The 19,055-nt window shown below is 35.8% G+C and overlaps 1 protein-coding gene across 1 annotated transcript; it reads right to left on the bottom strand.

The window, feature by feature from the left end:
- Positions 1–5,200: 5,200 nt before the first annotated feature.
- LOC139151702 (transmembrane protein 130-like) lies at positions 5,201–17,920 on the bottom strand. Its single transcript, XM_070724662.1, has 7 exons — positions 17,695–17,920; positions 13,967–14,278; positions 12,919–13,103; positions 11,193–11,328; positions 9,621–9,705; positions 8,417–8,637; positions 5,201–7,850 (listed from the first exon to the last, which is right to left on the bottom strand). The coding sequence occupies exons 1-7, from the start codon at positions 17,780–17,782 to the stop codon at positions 7,588–7,590; spliced, it is 1,290 nt and encodes a 429-aa protein (XP_070580763.1). The 5' UTR covers positions 17,783–17,920; the 3' UTR covers positions 5,201–7,587.
- Positions 17,921–19,055: the final 1,135 nt, after the last annotated feature.

Here is a 19,055-nt window from a genome sequence, read left to right as displayed (position 1 = left end):
CATATCGTGTCTTTATGTTCCTTATTTCTGGTTTGCTACACACTGATGATCAGATGACATTTTTGTCGCACCATCCCTCTGATAAAGTTCATCTTGGTCAAACTAGGCAACCATGGTGATAGGAACACTATAAACTCAAGCTCAAGCTTCTTTCTTAAGGAGGAATAGATTTAAAGCAGTTTTAAATATCCATTTCTGACATCAACAACATTAGTCTTTGTTTTCATCAATGCATTTTGTATATATTCCTATCCTACAAGTCAAATACATCTGTCAAGATAAGGGATTATGTCATCAGCTCATCTGTTTCCTTTTGAGTTTGAGAGGAGCAACTATACCAGCGACATACTTTAGGCAACATCACATTCCAAATATACAATGAAGTAATTTTCCTCTGTAAGAGCTGTTCATTACATCAACTATCTGAATATTTGGCAAAAACCAAGAAGAAAAAGATTATGTACCGGTATATGTATTTCCATTCTATGTCCCTCAGTCATTTTCCACATTTCTAAATGTGTGGATTTATTACTTTTTGCCTTGGAGCTACATAAGCAAAAATAAATTCAAGATTCCTTACTAAAGCGCTCCTTTTTTCAGAGCAATTTTAGGGAGACCTTTTTCAGCCAAATTTGATAAAGTATTCCTGAATATTACTCCCACTGCACGATATGCTAAGACAGGATGACTGTATCTTGTCCACAGGAATTAACGAAAATAGATGCAGAGTAAACTTTTTCAAAAATAAATTACCCTACTGGTACATCAATAGAACAGTGTCTATTTGTGTATACCGTCACTCATATTATCATGCGCCCTCTTGAGTAACAATGTATGTATGCTTTTGTTTTTCAAAATTGCACAAGAAAGTTTGTTGAACTATAATATTACTATATTACTGATTGCAGTTTGATTGTTAATTGGTGCATTTTCAAAAGCATTAAAAACTTACAAAGAAGAAAACAGGGATGACTAAAATCCTGAATTGTGAAAGTCAGAGGGAAAATTTTAATGTTTCAGAGCATATGTATAGTAACTATCATCAGTAAGCAACCAGTTCACTATGATTTGGTTTCAACTGTTTGAACTAGTCTAAACAGAACATGATTTGAACTAATTAAGGATAATTGGATAGTGAAGTAATGTCTGTTTAATCTACAAATGTGAGCTCATCTACTTCTCTTTCAGTTATACACTTTTTTTTATGAGTAGTAATGTTGCAACATTCAGCTGTAGGGCACCTAACACTTTTTAGAAATTTGAACAATATGGAGATCCAATTCTCCCAAATTAGTTCTAATCGTGTTAAAGGAAAAATGAGGAAAATCAATTTATGCCACCATGATTACTTTAATCATGTAATCATGCGGAGTGATCAGAAGAGAGTGATAAAAATTTCAGGAAAATGTTGTTTCTGCTTTCTGAAGCAGAGAATAGTGCCTGAAAAAGATCACACAAGTTATCTGAAGTCTCTGGTATAGCTTTCAGACAGAATGTCCAAGTCTTTTCAGAATAATTAACCACACTTGACCTGATGACATCATAGGCTCTACATCACATGATCAACTGACATCACATGATTTATCACATGGTTACAGTATGATATGATGTCACTGAGAACATGAGCCAGTGAAATCCAACATACCATGCAATCATGAGTAAAATGATGTGTGTGTGAGAACTTTTTAGCGTTTTTTTTAGGGGAAAAATTAGCCATTATACATTAGATGCTAGGGTAACAGGAAGGAATGTTCCTTTCGATGTGATTGTAAAAAACACAGCAAGGAAAAATGTAATGTGTCGTTGCACCAATAAATCACTTTTTTTGTCAATCACAGCATCAAATGGAGTTCCTTCACTCCATTGTGGCTCCTGTAGACACTGCGTTGATAAATATTTCTCTGGTAAAGGTCCACTGGATCACTGGATTTCTATGACTGGTATTCAGTTAAGTTTTGATCGTTCTCAGGAATATAACATTGCCAATGTCATCATCTGGACTTAGGAACTTTGATATTGCAATTGTTGCTTCTGTATAAGGCTGTAGCAAAACACCTTAAGGTGCCTATGCAATTTCTATACATGATATAGTTGTGTTCTGTGTGTACATGAAATGTGTGCAAGAAATTTATTTTACTCAAAAAGTAACAAGGAGTTTGTGTCTAAATTACACAGAATTGTTTCACAGATCCTAACAAATTACTGGAGCTGATGGTTAGATACAATAATATTAGTATAGTATGCAGTTAAAACTTAGTACCAATCTCTGAAGGCTGAAAGGATAGCACTTTGTCGTTGCCAAGCATACATACTCAAATGAATATTCACCAAGAACGGCTATCATCACAAACAGTTTGACATTTGTGTACATAGGTGCTATTAAAACTTATTTGGATTTGATATGGGATTAAATATTTGATGTCTTGAAATGGCATCAACAGTAGGGGTTGGGGTGGGCATTTTTGGGGGAATCCTTTCTGTTCGAAAAAAAAATTCTTCCTTTATTGACTTGTAAACTAAAATGTTGAGCCCTATTGTGAGAAAGTGAAGTGTAGTAAATAAATAAATAAAGTGGTATTTGTTGTCTTATAGACAAGTTTATTGCAATATAAAGGCAAATAAATCATTTAATCTCTATTTCAAAAGTACATTGGAACTTCCCAGTCAGCTTTCCATGAAATCTGAAGAAAAGACATTCAAACATTCTACAATTGCAAACACCCTTGCAAAGCTTGCCATATAAAATCATCTGCATTCGCTAGCCTGCAATCGTGCTTGAAGTGAAGCATTGACAAACAGTACGAATGTTGACAAGAAATTATATTTTGATGCACTGAGAGATAGATGTTGAACTTTACTAACACTTTATTTTTAGTGGTCTACAACCGTTGAAAGAAAGGCGTGCTATGATGGGGAACACTTAAATTATTTGAACAACTGTTGAAGGTATTTACCGTCCAATGAAAACATCGAAATAAATGGCTGATATCGTATGGCTAATGAAATTAAATTGTTGAGACCAGATGTAAACAAAACAGAAATTATATTCACCAATTTCCCATAAAAACACTGTAATACATCTTACATATTTATTTTAACACAAAGGTTGAAAAAATACAAAAAATAAAGAGCATTTCTACTGTATACAATTCTTTTGGTACAAACATCTTCATAATGCAGCGTCTGATCTGAAAAAGCACTATAATCACAGTGATAGTATACTGGACCAAGGGTACCTATCACTTTGTAAGTTAGTGGCATTTGACGTTGTCACAAGCTACTAGATTTTAGGAAGCACTACCCATTATTTCTGCATAAAATGGCATTTTTTGAAACCTTTCACATGTGACTTGAAACGTCTTACTTGCCTGCTTGCTTACAAACCAGTAAGAATGAATTTGTACAGAATAAACCATCAATATACTCTGTCCCACCGTGATTAATATCACATGCCCATAATTTACCCCAATGCTCATGATCAACAAAGTTGAGTAGTTATGGCTGTTCGGCAATGTTTACAATTTACATTATCCCAAATGTGTTATTGGGTAAAAGATACACGCAGTTTTGTTAGAAATCTGCATTTTAATCCATTTTAGTAGAATTTCAAGAAAGGTCAGTAGCTTAAACTTCTAATTTTCTTGACTCAGTGTTTCTTTCATGCGCAGCTCATTGATATGATGAACTGCCTTCGGTCTGATTAAGATTTTACTGCACACAGTGAGTTGTGATGTTCTGCGAACTGATAAAATCCATGATCCAATCCATTTCTATGTTCATTGGTCGGTCTAAAGATACATATTTTACATGTTAACAGAGTCTGTGGTTGATAAAAATAGCAAAACTTTCATACTGAATGAAATACATCCAAACCTACAGCTACAACAATTGCACAGATACATGTCTTCATTTTTCCTGTCTATTTGTCATATTAGTTAACCCTTTGAGTGCTGTAACTTTTCCCTCCAAAATTTTAGTGCAACATTTTACCAAATTTTATGAATTTTTATGTAATTATTTTAATAATTTTGGACCAAATGGAAATCACCTTTCCTTGGCTACAGTTCTTTATCAAAATTTTGGCAAAAATCTGAAAAAAAATTGACAGAGGTATATTCTGTAAAGGTGACAAAAATTGACTTTGGCACTCAAAGGGTTAAATAGTCAGATGTGGTGACATAGTCTGTAAGTTTTTCTGATACTTGCAAATACAAAAGAAAAACAAACCACAAGCTGTGTCAATGCAGCTGATTATTACTAAGACCAAATAAAAAATATGTTTCCCGTAACATGAATCTGAAAATTTCGGCAGGTAGATCGCAGGAAATCTTTTAAAATTTTTTGCTGGCTGAGACCAATAAAATGTGGTAAAATTTAGAGAATTTAGTCAAAATATTTTTAAAATGCAAAAAAATGCAAAAAGGTTTGCGGGCTTTTCTCGGGTAGGTAATGTTACGTGAAACACACATTTTTTATTTGGTCTAAGGCAATGGATGCTTTCCTTCATAGTCAATTGAAGGCTCAGTGTTTATTCTACTGCATAGGTTGGTCATTACCATTTATACCAGATATTATGTAGCCAGGAGAATGCTGGGAGCTGGCAAATGATATTCATTAGCTGAATTCTGCGGCAGTGACAGAACATATTATGTAATATGTAATAATAATAAAGGATATTTATTGTGCGCCTAATCTCGCAGAGCTCTAGGCGCATGGCTACAAAAGAACTCTCATCAGTGTGTGAGATTTAAAAAGGTGTGTTTTAAGAGTAGAACGAAATGATGCTAAAGATATCAAAACTGACAAGCTCTCCCTCTCAACTTTAACATAATAACACAAAATTCAGCATTGATGAGGCACATACATGTATTAGGTATGGAAATTGAGGTTGAAAATGAATCAATGATATCCATTAACCTATTAGACAGAAAAATCCGTCACTCGAGGACACTCTCTTCGCGCCCCCCCCCCCCTTTAACAGAGAGCGCCCTCAAGCGACAGATTTTTCGCTCTGTAAACCAATCTGTTTTGACAACAGTATCTGATGGGAGACATGTCTGAATCAGCAACTGTGTAGATTGGTTTAATCATTTCTCTTATCAGCCACACAGTGTGTAGTATACAATGTGCCAGCCTGCAGACAGAACCGGCTTTGAGCCTGTCAAGTGACCGTAACTAGCTTCAATAAATTACTGAGTAATTACAGGTGTACATGCATTTTATTATTCATGGGGAAATATAATCTCCTCTCTTATATAGACATTGCTAAAACAATACTAAAAGTTAAAAATACACATTTGCTATGAAATGTGCATTTTGGAAATTGCATACCACTGTTTGCTAAATGGAGCAGAAAGACTAGAATCCAACACTTTTCCATATTTTTAAATAAATATCACTTGTGTAATCGAGGAACATTGAAACATGTTACAGAGGATCATGGTAAGCTATATTATACAAAGTTTAGAGTACTTTCCTGAACATTCTGATGTAACCTCTGTGTAATAGTACAAGCCATGATATATACGGCAATTTTACATTAGGTACCACTGGTATATGGTTCCTGCAATCGTAGAACCAGTTTTTAACACACTATGATTGTTTGTAGTACTTGCACATGTGTACAGATATTGTTCAAGGCGAAGCCAAAGCCCCTTTAAGGTAGTACATGTCTTGAAAGTGAAAGGCCTTAAGTTTGCTAAAACTTCCTTCACTGAAACTTTTCACCGTATTCTTCCCAATATTTGAAATTCAAAATGGCTTCCATCCCTGTGTGAACTCCATGGGAAAAAATAACATTTACAATTTTCGAAAAATTAAAACGGTGAACATTTTTCCTACTCAAAGAGCTTAAAATAAGCCTTAACAAGTGGTAGATCTGTGAAGTATTTTAAAACTTTTCAAAAATCTGTCTGTGAGGCGTGTTCTACCTTAAAGCAAAGATTTCTTTATCAAATTCATGATTTCAGCAACCTGCTGCATAAATGTAAATATATTTTTCTTGAATTTCCCACACAATTGAGAAGGACAGCTGTGAACACTTGATCCGCATTCATTACATGGAGATCACAAGAAACAAATCCCACTTCCTGGAATGTTGAAATTTCAGGAACCACTCTCCCTTTTCCTGGAATGTTGAAATTAGCAGGATGAGTCACTAACAGTATGCTCTTGAAGAATATCCCTCCAATTTTTACTGCCTCATTTTTTAAATTATGTACTGTTGAAAGATCAAGCTATAGTAATTCAAAAATTTACACATCTGGCATTCTCTGAAAACCATCCAAGACCAACTGTATATGTATACTTATAGTCCATAGACACTCTTCCGTTCCAATGTCTATAATCAGACACACATCTCTGCATGTGTGTATTTATATAGTAGTGATGAAAATCTAAGTAAAAATTCTTGTGTACTTTATAAACAGCGAGGCCAACTTTTTATCAACCTATATTTAGGTCTCAAAGAGAAAATAAAAAATTTTTCTGCCCCAAAATGGCTATGCTAAATATAGATTCATTCTTCCTGAAATAGCATTTTCAGAATGATATGAGCGGCAAGTTTGTTACAAAGGGTTTACTAAAAGCAATCCCATTTTTGACCGAGTCCAAAGGTATAACTTCTATGCTTTTGCAAATTTTATTTACAGTACAAAAGCTACATAGTTTAATTTGATTAAACTTGGAAGAATAAGTTTTTTTGCAATCGGCTCCTGCTTACAAATCCACTTTGTTATGGAATCATGTCATATTAAGTAACAAAAAACATGGTGGCCCTAATGTTATGCAAGTGATGAAACCTTTGAGATATTCATCTGCACACATGAATGTATGTATACATGTGATTACACAGTCTGCTTTTCAAAATGTACGATATAGTCATCCAGAATAAATATTTAGTGTATCAGACTCTGATACATCAGGATATGTTATATATTATAGCCCAAACAAGAGACTATGTGAATGAGGGTAGGTGACCATTTGCACGGCATCAGGAGGGCAAATTGTCTACCTCGAGGGTACATAGTCACTTCTGGGCTATATTTTTATTACATGCCTCATTTTATTACATACGTTATCAACAAGCTACCATTGAATCCTATGGAGCGCACCACATTTGATATACGAGGCATGTAATAAATCCATCCCTACAGAGACATACCACTATGTGGCAGATATGTACTGCTCTGATGCCAGCTTTACTACCATCTTTTTAGTATGCAAAATACTTTGTTGGAAAAATTGCATGGGCAAGTTCAACCGCAATTATTTCACATTCTGGGATGGTTAAAATTTATAGAAGAGTATTGACTTCAACAAAAGCCTTGTTTTCCATAAACTTCACATTCAAATGCCGTACTGTGTCACTGGGGATACAGAAATGCTGATTCACTCCCACAAAGCATCTGTGTAAAGGGTGCCACCAACAGTCCAAATGCCTAGTGATATCAAAGTCACTAAAAATAGCGCCCTCAATCACTGAATATACTTATATTGTCTTGGGTAAATGTTGCTCTTGTGACCGCACCGGAAGAGCAATACCCTCTCTTTAAATCATGTAACCCTTTGGTAGCATCCTAGATCCACTCAGCAGAGGCTTCTTTTCAGAGGTCTTTTGACCTTCTCTGTCGGTGCAGAAAAGCAAACCACTGACGGTAGATTACTTCTATAGGTTGTGTTGCTGTTAGTCCGCTCCCTGAAGTCAAAGTCAGCCACCTCAACTGGCTGCAGTCTCCTAGCTCGCACGATTTGGTGGAAAGCGAATGCTGCTACAATGATGCCCCCGAGAGTTGTGAGTACGGCAAGTGATGTCAACGATACGGTCACTGCTGGTGATGGCGGCGCCGGCACTGAACGAATGAAATAGAGTGATACAGCAAATGAGCTGATGTGTCATAAACCTATCATTGCCAGTTTTCATATCCCCAACATTCTTGAAGCCCTTTTCATAAAATATTTTGGCATATCTCTACTGTTTTAATTGAAGACAAAGCTGAAACTGAACTAAGGATGTTAAATAAGTGGTTACGTTAAAGTATAAATTTGTACAACTGAGAAAGCTACACTCAGTGTTACCATTGTTTATATTGTTTGATGGTGAGAGATTTCTGTCCCTTATACTTGACAAATGTTTACAAAAAAGCTACGACAATTCCTTTGAAAAGAAAACTGATCTCCTACGGTAGCTCAGGAGGTATTACACTTATGTGCAGCATGGGGATGGAGCATACATGTAGTCGAAGTCGTAGTCGTAAACCCTGGCCTCTATATGACAGCTGCTACAGTCATTGACTGTGAGGAGTTTGTGGAGCGAAAAAAATCTGCACACAAGAATGAGTTGTAGAAGGATAATTGTAGGATAACACACCAAGAAGCTTTAAACCCTGGTACTTCGAATAGAAGGAAAGTTCTTTACCGTCTTTGACACTGATATCCAGCAGCGTTACATCCTCACTGATGTCACTGTATGCCCTGATACCAAAGCAGTGTTGCCCGGTGGTGTTGAAGTCTAGTTCAACGTCGTACCGACAATCGTCGAGCAAGGTTATCTCTTGGCACACATCACTTACACTCTCATTGAGACTAATTTCGCAGCCACTGTCTGCGCGGAAGTACCAGCACAGCATTATGGGTAAACTGTTGGTATAAAAACGAACAGAGGTGATAATACAACAAAACGTTGATAAAACACTGGGGGCAATGGATAAATTAAATATGCATATGGCAAAGGAAAGTCACTGCGTTTGCCCTAAATGAGAATTTAGAAATGCACAAACCCATATATGAGATGGGTATGATTTGGGAGGTTCACCAAAACATGGTAAATTGCTGAAATAGGCTTTGGGAAGTTAAAACCACTGGTGGGGTTTTTATTTTAGATTTCAAAAATCTAGATGGTGATTTGAGTATCATGATTTCAAGTGTGATTGTAGTACTCATAGTATAATGCAAATTTGCACACAATACTTGACATTCTCCGTAGACCAGTAGAAGTTCTACTTAACAAAATGAAAATGAATTTGTGCACGATAATTGACAAAGACCCTCTCCAACAAAACAACAAGAAAATAAATTTGCACATTAATAATTGACATTCACCGTAGACCCTTCTACTGAACAAAATGCAAATGAATTTGTGCACAGTAATTGACATAGCCCTGGCTCTTCTAAGGAAGATTTATTTCTTTTATGTTACTCTTGAACTTGTGTCTATTCACAACCTTTTTGAGAAGATGCCAGAATTTATGAGAAATTACTCCACCATATCAGCCCTATACGAGCACCAGTACGTGTTATATGCAAATATTTTCTCAGACAAAGATAGAACTTCTTTACGTCAATATTGTGGCTATTTAGCTCAGCATGCAACATGTTCCATGTTTTCTCATACAAATTTTTCGTTTGTGCTTGAGTCCAAAAATTATTCTTTGTTCGTTGAAATGTACAGTTTCACAAAGATCAGTGCTGTCACGGAGCAGTTATCCCCGCTAAATTCTAGTAACCATTCAGCATGACACATCCACTACAGAGTTCAGGGCCGCTGCATTTACCAGAAAATCTCCAAATATCTTATCAGACACCCGTCCTTTATCAGTAGCTGTCAAAGTAACACCACTCACCTCCCATTGCACGTCAATGTGTAATTTGACCTTTGTCCCAATGTCACCTCTGACCTTCCATTTATGGTGAAATCGGTGATTGGATCTACAATGTAAACATAAAACAGTATTGATTAATATAATTGACGTAACAATACATGGTTCTGATAAAAGGACAAGGACAGTCTTTCAAAAGTTTATCTTCCCAACTTGCTTTGGTTTTTAATCTGTCGCACAAATTTTTACTCCTGTTTGCCATAAATTTATAATCATTCCAGAGGTCCAGTCATGGTTATAGACAATGCTGAATTTCAGCAAGCTGGATTTTCTATGTTGTACAGAAATGTAAAAATTGATTTTTTAATCTTTTGTAAAGTAAAATAAACAATGTTTTGGTACTACCGTGCAAGGCTACCTTTAGAGTGAAACATGAAAAGCAAGATTTATGATCTTTATACAAACTTTAAAACTGTTTTTTTTTTGTACAAACGTAATCTACAAGATTGCTGGGGTACCAGAAAGAAAACATCCTACACACTACTTAAATGCCTGCTTTTATGAATAATAAAAAAAATTGAATTCCAAAGCATCCAGCTTAGGTCAGCTGATCTTTTCTTTGTACAACAATTACTTTTGACTTTGGTGGCTACTTTCCTCATTTCATCAGTAACAAAAAATCTGGAACTAATTTTTTTGTTGGCTGTGACACTTGTCTTGTACTTGTCAGTCATTCAGTAGCTATCCGCAGAATTATAATTTGTACTTTGGTTACCAAATGACAGATTCTGGATCACTAAATATCACAAGTTAAGGCACCACCCCCTATGTGCTTTCAACTGTTGAGTTGGACAAACATTTGGAGAAATGGGTCAGGGGGGAAGGACTTTCTGAGTATCTTATTCAGGAAAGTGACCTGTTGTTGTTGACACTACGAAAGACAGGCAACACATGCTCTGACATCAGCCAGATTACAGTACCGATATCTCCTGATAACCTAAAACCTTAAATTGACAATGGTCAAAGTTTGCCTTGTCACACAGAGGAATCGATAGTGTTTCAAGTGTTTACATGTAGGTTACAAATAGCATGTCCTTCACTGTTTTGGAGTATGATGTCTACGTGAGCCACCTTTCGTGTTGGTTAATTATGCATATTCTAGGGACTATTTTTAACTTCTTTTTGCCTTGTTCTCTGTGAACGGGTTAAGCCTTCTCAATGAAGTAATTTGTTGGAAATTCTAATTCATTATTTACTGAGCCAATCGCATTATCTTACAAAAACAAGGTCAGCCTTGACAATGTTATTGCATACACAGCAGATCAACAGTGACTGTTAATAGAACTTATCTCATTCTTTTGGCATCTACCGGTAGTAGAGATAATCCAACCCTTTCACTTTCTATTGACCATTAAGTTGGTCAGCCTTATCTATTGAAAACAATCGGATTGTTCCAAAACTATTACGGCGGATAAAAAACATAAATTTTTGCAAGGAAAGTGTGCAACTTTAATGTAAGTTCTTTATTCATTTGGATCTTGAGCATTCTTATTCAATGAAAAACATCAGAATGTTCCAAATCTATTTCTTACATACCCATAAGCCGTATAGTTTGTTCAAACTGTCCGGTCTTTACATCAAAGCTGCCATAATCCTGGTATGGAACCAGTGCTGTGAGGTTTACCTTGACTTTGTAAATAGCTGCCTCTCCGTAACTATGAACTGTATGTTTCTAAAACAGAACATGACAATTATTAACCTTCACAATCCTGGATTTCCTTTGCAAAAGGTCATGAATGTAACAAGAGACCATTGGCATTGCAGTTTTTGCTTATAAGTATCGTCATACATGTAGGTAATGGTTTCACATCCACAGATCCCTGTGACTGGACCCTCATTATTGAAAACACTGGGTTAGGGCTACATCATCATGGTCAAAGGCTTAAACCATCAGGATATGGGTGTGGGTAGATACGTCACTCTCATCCTGATATGCCATGATTATTACTATGACAAATACCAGCTACATTTAGGAAACTTTATATATCACTCCTGTTCATTTAAGTCCATGAGGCTTTGACAACAAATATTTTTCATTTGAGACAAAATAATTTGTTTGTTGAATTAATTTGATACAGGATCAAAAGTCAACTTCAGATTATTAATTTTCGATTAAGTTGGCTTAAAATGGGAACATCTTCAACTTAAATCTAATGTAAGGGACCTTGGTAGAGGTTGATACGCGTGAGAAGAATTTTCTTTTCCCAAATCTACATGTAGATATTTGAATATCTATAATATTCAATAAGACGCCAAGAAATAAGTTTTGTTTCAGTGTTGTCATGTTTATCACTTTGAACAATTCATAATACGGTGTTACTAAAATGAGTAGACTGAATGCTTGGAGCTTTTCCTTTCATGCCTGTGAAATGCTTCAAAAGGAAGCAAAACTATTCATCTGTAACTGAAAACCACAATATTGAGGAAGTCTCATACCACTGTGGTTTGGGGCAGGGGAAGGAAAAAGGAACTTGTGTCAGTGCACCAGTATGGCACGGTAAGGTGCGTACTACTATGGTTAGAAGAAAAATAAAATAACAAAAATGAAAATTGTGTCATTGCATCAAAAAGAAACAGTGTTTTTTCCCTTGACTAACTTTGCCTTTCCTGTACATGTTAAGGTAAACAAGAATATCTTGCAGAAGATTGAATGCAAAATCCAAATATACATGCAGGATGTTCTTTCTGATCTTTCCATAAATAGTAAGCACAGCACTTTGTTGCGTGGTTTACAAGTCATTCCATATCTGTGATAACTGATGAGGACGTGTACGACAAATGAGCATGTGAGAATAAATCAAATCTCAATGTTTCAAAATATCACCATTCATGGGCACAATCACAGATCTGTGAGTGTCATATATGCAGCTGAACACTTAAAAAAATTGTTAGAACTAATTTGGGAGAATAGGATATTGTAATAATGATGGTTTAATCAGCAAATTTAAGTTAATCTTTTTTTTGCAAATCACTTGTTTTCACGGGTAATTTGTAATATTGCAACTTTTAGCAATAGGGTACCTAATACTTTAATTTGAATAATTTAAAGATCCTATTCTCCGAAATTAGTTCCAATTGAGTTAAAATTACAACAATTTTTATCTTCCACTCAAACATTAGCAATACTAAACCTTTTAAAACAGTCACATTTTGCTATGACCAAAGTTACAGCACATTTGGGTTCCTGTATAGCCCAGTTTAGGGTGACATGGTTTCATTGATTCTGCTTTCTCTGTCAGGCTATTTCTAGTCTCACACTTACTTGAGTTGTGTTCTTTGAGATTCTATTGCCAAAGTCCCATGTAAATGACAGGTTTGCATCTCTGAAGTACTGGCTGGGATCATAAATCTCAGCGATGAATTCTATCTCTTGATTGGTAGCAAATGATCTGGGTTTGCTTGAACTCACATTCTTCTGGACTGCTGCCAGACCACCATTGATGTATTCTGTCAAGAGGCAGGAACCATTAAGTGGTTATCTCTGGCTGTAAAATCAGCAGGGGGAGTCACCTGTAGTTTGACCATTTTTTAACCAAGCTGCCCTTATCTCCAAGCGACAATGGAATGAGCAACAGTCTCTTAGCGTAACAGTCGAATTTCATCTATAACGTCGGAGGCAGATTTCAAACATATGAAATCTACAAGAGTTTCATGACAGTTTTGCAACAGCTCATGTTACAGACAAGTAAAGAATTCCAAAAGTCTTGAATTTTAAGTATGTTTCTCTATCGATCACCAGCGTAGCTATAAAACTGATATTGTCAAAGAAACTCCTGTTTGTATAAGTGGTAACCAAGTCTAGAGTATGATAAACAACACACAATTGGTCGTTTGATTGACAGTGACCTTGCTTTTACATTTCTATATTATCCCTTTTCATCCCTGCCATAGGATGATGTGTGTTCATAAAGTACACGTATATCAATATCTAACATACCATGTGAACACTAAGTTATGAAGTCTGAAGAATACATCAGTGCCATTGGACCATAACTGAATATCTTATGCTAGTGAGGTCATGTCTGTTTTGTTACAGTATTTGGTTCTCAAGACACCGTCTGATTAAAGCTGGTGTATGACCATACAAAAATAATTTTGTTATTCTAAAAAGAACAAATAAATCTGGCAAGATGGTATGTGTTCACATTATCTTTCATATATGGAAATATATCTGAAATGATAGTCAATGATAGTAGAGGGGGCCTAGATAAGATTCACTGATCATTGACTTACAGGGTAGAAACATTTTAAATCTTGTCTAGAGAAAAAACACTTCCTAATGATGAAACAAGGGATGCTTGATACAGTACCTGTAATCTCAAATGACGTATCTGCAGATGCCACTTTGCCTGCATACTTGAACACATCAACTTTCATTTTGTGAGAGCCAATGTCATATCTTCTGTCATTGTACTTTTCTGTGAGATTTGTGTACACATTTGCATGCTGCCATTTTCTCTTCTTTCTTGGTATATCTTCTTTCCACATGTACAGATAGTTGTCTTCCTCAACAACATGGCCATCAGGCAGGATCAGTGCAGCATAGAATGTGGTGCTGGCGCCCAGTATGGTGGGGCTGTCATTCTTGAGGACAAGGGTGGGTGACTCTTCCTTGGAGGTTGCTATGGGGGAAACAGACATACATGTACATGTAACATCATTTTAAGGTGATACGCACCTTGGGGACAGATATTGGGACTCTCAAATTTTTCCCAATACTTTTCTGGTCAAAAGCTTGTGGGGTTTGTTCCAAGTTCTTGGGGTAAGAAACTTTTCACTGCTGTAGTTTTTCGAAAATCAAAATCATGTTTTCCCATAGAGTTAACACAGGGTTGGTGGCCATCTTTAATTTCAAACATCAGTACATTGTAAATGTTAGGCAATTTGTTACCTCACATTCCAAACTTTTCATGATGACCCCTGATATTTATTCTTGATTTGGTAAGAAAACAGTTGAAAGTTTCGTTGAGGAAAGTTTTGAGTAAAAAAATTCACTTTCACTATCTTTCACTTTCCTTACCTAACTTGACCAAAGTATACAATACAACAAAATGTGATCTTAAAAAGCATTCCTAAAACTGAAGAAGTGAGGGGCTGACTCTATGAGCTGCATTTAAGTTTCAGGGGACCTATATTTGAAAGTTGTCATCTTTGTATGCTTATACCAAAGAGCAATTAGCATCGTATAGGTTCTCCTTCAAATCTTCAAGAAACTAGCAAGAAACATGTACATGTACTCCTGTCATATTCTTCCATGCCATTATGATCACAATTTTCCCCATAATGGGGAAAAATTTAGTCATAATTGCTGCATTATTGCTAAACCATACACATCTAAAATTTATTGGTTCTGGTCTAATTAGTAATTGATTGCATGGAAGGACACCAAGTTTTCTTCAATCTGATCAGCAACATTTGAGAAAATGGCGCCAAAACAGACACCAAGACAGACAGACAGATTGAGAGATGCATAGCATGACAGCATCAAATCTTTTATGTGCACATGAGAGCTAAAACAGCAGACAAATCTGGCACCAGCTAGAAAGCTGTTGAAAAATTCATCAGGTGACAGCATTTTCATGAAAATTCATATCCACTAATTACTATCCTCATTTGCACAATGGCAAATCTCTGATGGCTGACCAAGCTGTTTTGTTTGTTCATTGAAAAGAACACTTTATGTTTAAACAGCTGATCAAGTTCAACTGTTGTTTAATTTGTCCAAGTTGTTTGATTTGTTCCTTGAAAAGACCACTTTATGTTAAAAACAGCATGTACTTATACTAGTGAAAATAGACATTTTCTTAGCATTGAAGGACTTCACTTCGTCTGGGAAGATAGTACTGGTACTACAAATATGAAAAACTCAACATCCAATTGGCACAGACATTTCATTTTTGCCTGCATTTGAGTCCTGATCTGTATGTCCACTGATGGTCTAAAGGCCAGGACAGTTTATAGTAAATGACTTTGGTGATACATGTAAAATGACCTTCATGATTTCGCAATGGCTGAAACTAACACAAATCATTCAGAACTATATTCAAGGAATACAAATCATGGAAAGGAAAGCATGATAAATAACCCCTAAAATACAAGGCATGATGTATTTAATTGCTACTGCTGTATTACAAGAAGAAAATTGTCCATTACTAAAACTGGAAATATCAGATATCAAAAGCAAGAGAACATTCAAAAGAGAAAATAAAGGGTAAAGACATGGAAACGGAGTCGTGTCACTGATTTGGTAAAGGAGATTGGATATTCCTGCATATGTCAGACCTGAATTATATAGCCCCATTAACCTAAAAGTGAACAGACCCCTCAGATAAAAGTATACAAAAAAAGTATACAAAAATATTGGAAAGTATAATATTTAATGTCACAGCTATTAAACAAATTGAATACTATATTCGTGCACTCAAGATGGAAGCCTGTGCAATGAGCTTTGTATGTTATAATATATTTATGTTCACAAAGTGAAATGACAAGTTTCAAGGATCACAATGGGACTGCAATGACATCTGTGATTAGTGAACACAATAGTCCAATACAGTTTAATGGCCTGAAACCAGTGATAATCTGGACGTGTGTGATTAAAGTTTGAAAAGAAGCCATACACTCTGGAACGGTTCCAAAATGCAATTTCCAAATTGGAATCATTCCATTCCAAGTTTTTAATCATATGCAAAGTACCGGTACTCCATTCAAAAAAGGAAGACAGTTACAAATTCTAAAACGACCATAAACAATAGTCTCATTAAAACTACTTGTGCAACTTGCAAAAAAATTTGCATGATGCATTTACAATAAGGTGTGGCAGAACAGATGAAGTTCACATACTAAATTTCCTTCTGCTACCACCGCACAAAATTGTGGTGTTATGTATTGAAAGTTGATTGGCAGAGAGATCCTGGGCTATTTTTTTCTTAATTCAACCTAGAATGTTTAGCCTGACAAGTAAAAACTGCAATAAATGACAAAGAGTTGTTTGAATTTTGATAGCAAAACTCAAAATGAAACTTTTACCTGTAGGTTCACAGATTTAATCTGAGCTGAGCTAGAGTGTTTAGTAGTCCTTATCATTAGATCATGGAGGTAGCAGTGAATACCTCCATGATTAGATGAAAGTGATGATCATAAGATGTGTAATCTATCAATGAACTGTGTGGGATGGGACCACCAACAATCAGATAACTACAGATAAGTATGAATTTAGTACGTGAACATCTGTTCTGACACATCTTATTGTACAGATAGCTAAACTAATATATGGTAAGACTGTCACACTATAGTGACACTAATTTTACATTATACGTTACTAACATATAAATACTGCCCTTGACACTGTCAGCTACACACCCTGATAACAAATGGTAACATCTATTTATTGTGTCAACACGCGTATTATTATTGTAAACCGAAACCTGAGCTGGTCACGTTGAAACGCGTGCCTACACAACGTGACGACGCGGAATCTACAACGGTGATTTACTGTGCTGTGCATAGACAATCTGACCTTGACAATATCATTTCACTCGGCCTTCACTTTCTAGTGTTGAAAATTCTACTGCCTATTTCGATAGCAGCACTACATTTCATGAGAAAAAAGTTCCACATCACAGTAGGAGCCCGCCAAAGCGTACAATACGGGCATATCAGACTTAATAACTTACATGTATAAGTCTAGACATGGAGGTAGTAGAGAGAAGGAATAACAGACGTGAGAAAGAGGAAGTATGTATGCAGTGCATTCAATTTCAACTAGAAGCTACTAGGTGACAATGTTATAGATTTTCCCGAACGGAACCGAGGACGCTTGTCCAACATTGCCCGTGTCGGTGTATTTCCTTCGGGCTATTATGGAAGGTAGAAGCGAAACTTCGCTTTTACCCCCCTGATAATTAAGGTTTTTCCGCCTGCCAGGATGGTTGACAAATCGCCGTCACCTTTCCAACTTTATTGTTATGAGAACTGTAACATGAATAAACTATGCACCGTTGCACACGCAAGCACACATGCATATTGTAAACATTACCTGTCTTGTACTTCGTCGTGCATTCTGCTGCGAGAATCTGAACAAATAAGATGACCAACAAGGAGATTACATTGTTCGCCGATATCATCTTTTCAGCTGGCCAGACTATAACATTACCCTGATTTCTTCCGCCACCATGTCAAAACCGATTTATAAGGTCGCAGACTCCGAACATACATGCAATGTCTTCTTCAGACCAAAGTAGCAGTGCATGGTGATGCTGAAGTTAGACTCGGTTTCGGATTCGGTTTCGGATTCAGTTTCGGATTCGTTTCGGATTCGAGTGACTGAAAGAAATTTTAGATTTTCAGCCGATTAAGTTATACTGTGGAATACTTTATTTTCACTTGGAATTTTATTTTCACTACCTTCGCCGGACCTGTTTTTCTGCTACAATAAAATCCAATCAGACTAGACAAAGTGAAAATAAGACAGTGAAACAACGAAAATCTGTTTTTCAGCTGAAATAAATTCCAGTGAAAATAAAATAGTCTTCAGTACTTTCGTATGAAAAGCTAAATACTTGTCGTCAAGAACAAGTTTTTACTGGATTACCTACCGGCATATGTAGTATATATTTTAAAGTATAAATTGTGTGCATATTTTCACAAAATGGTAATAAATTGACATTACAGAAAACTTCGAAGCACTTTAATTCGGAATTGAAAGGAAGTGTCGAGCAAGGACAACGACATTTACAAAAACATTTATACTTTAATTTTTTTATATGTCACATGGTATAATGCTAATGTGCTGTATTACTTTGCTGTTTTGGTTGATGTGTTCTGCATAGATTTCATTTTAAATGTACCATACCAAACTGGACTAAACTATCATTAATATGTTGTATAATAAAGATTGCATTGAATGCATTTCTTTGTATTGTGCGAAGTACTGTTAGCTTGAATAGTCTAAACTGCACAATACCAATAATTGCTCATGAGTTGTAACTTTTGACTAATTTTCCAGCAGTTTTGTCTGGTGTATTCATGCACTATAGTTTCTGCTCTACTGCCTAAAGTTTTTTGTATTTTAAACTGTATAAATTATGATTATGTGCGAAACATTTATGTCATGAAATATATACTACATGTGCAGTAAGGTGATCTCCTTGTGTATATCAACTTTAAGGTTTAACTGTCCGTTTCGGGTACCAGAAACCAGAATTAATGTTCGCAAGTACTCTTTCATTCCATGTGCTCTGTCCACTTTTAACGAAATTGCAAAATATAATCCAAATATTGATATTTTTGACAGATTTAGTCTTTTTAAAAATAGCGTAAAGAATTATTTTTATACATGATCTCGTTTGTGAATCGCAATTGTCTGTTTTTATTGTATATATTGTTTTTATTGTTTAT

Source organism: Ptychodera flava, chromosome 15 (genome assembly GCF_041260155.1).
Source record: "Ptychodera flava strain L36383 chromosome 15, AS_Pfla_20210202, whole genome shotgun sequence".
NCBI classification, from domain to species: Eukaryota; Metazoa; Hemichordata; class Enteropneusta; family Ptychoderidae; genus Ptychodera; species Ptychodera flava.
The sequence above is the reverse complement of the archived record's forward strand: the minus strand, read 5'-3'. Positions and strand labels throughout refer to the sequence as shown.

Bases quoted from the DNA above. Each gene is read 5' to 3' on its own strand.
- LOC139151702 (XM_070724662.1), bottom strand. From the start codon at position 17,782: ATGATATCGGCGAACAATGTAATCTCCTTGTTGGTCATCTTATTTGTT. The intron at 13,104-13,966 runs GTACTGTATCAA...GCCTCTTGACAG, and splicing joins TACGTCATTTGAGATTACAG to AATACATCAATGGTGGTCTG. The intron at 7,851-8,416 runs GTAAAGAACTTT...TCATTCGTTCAG, and splicing joins GGATATCAGTGTCAAAGACG to TGCCGGCGCCGCCATCACCA.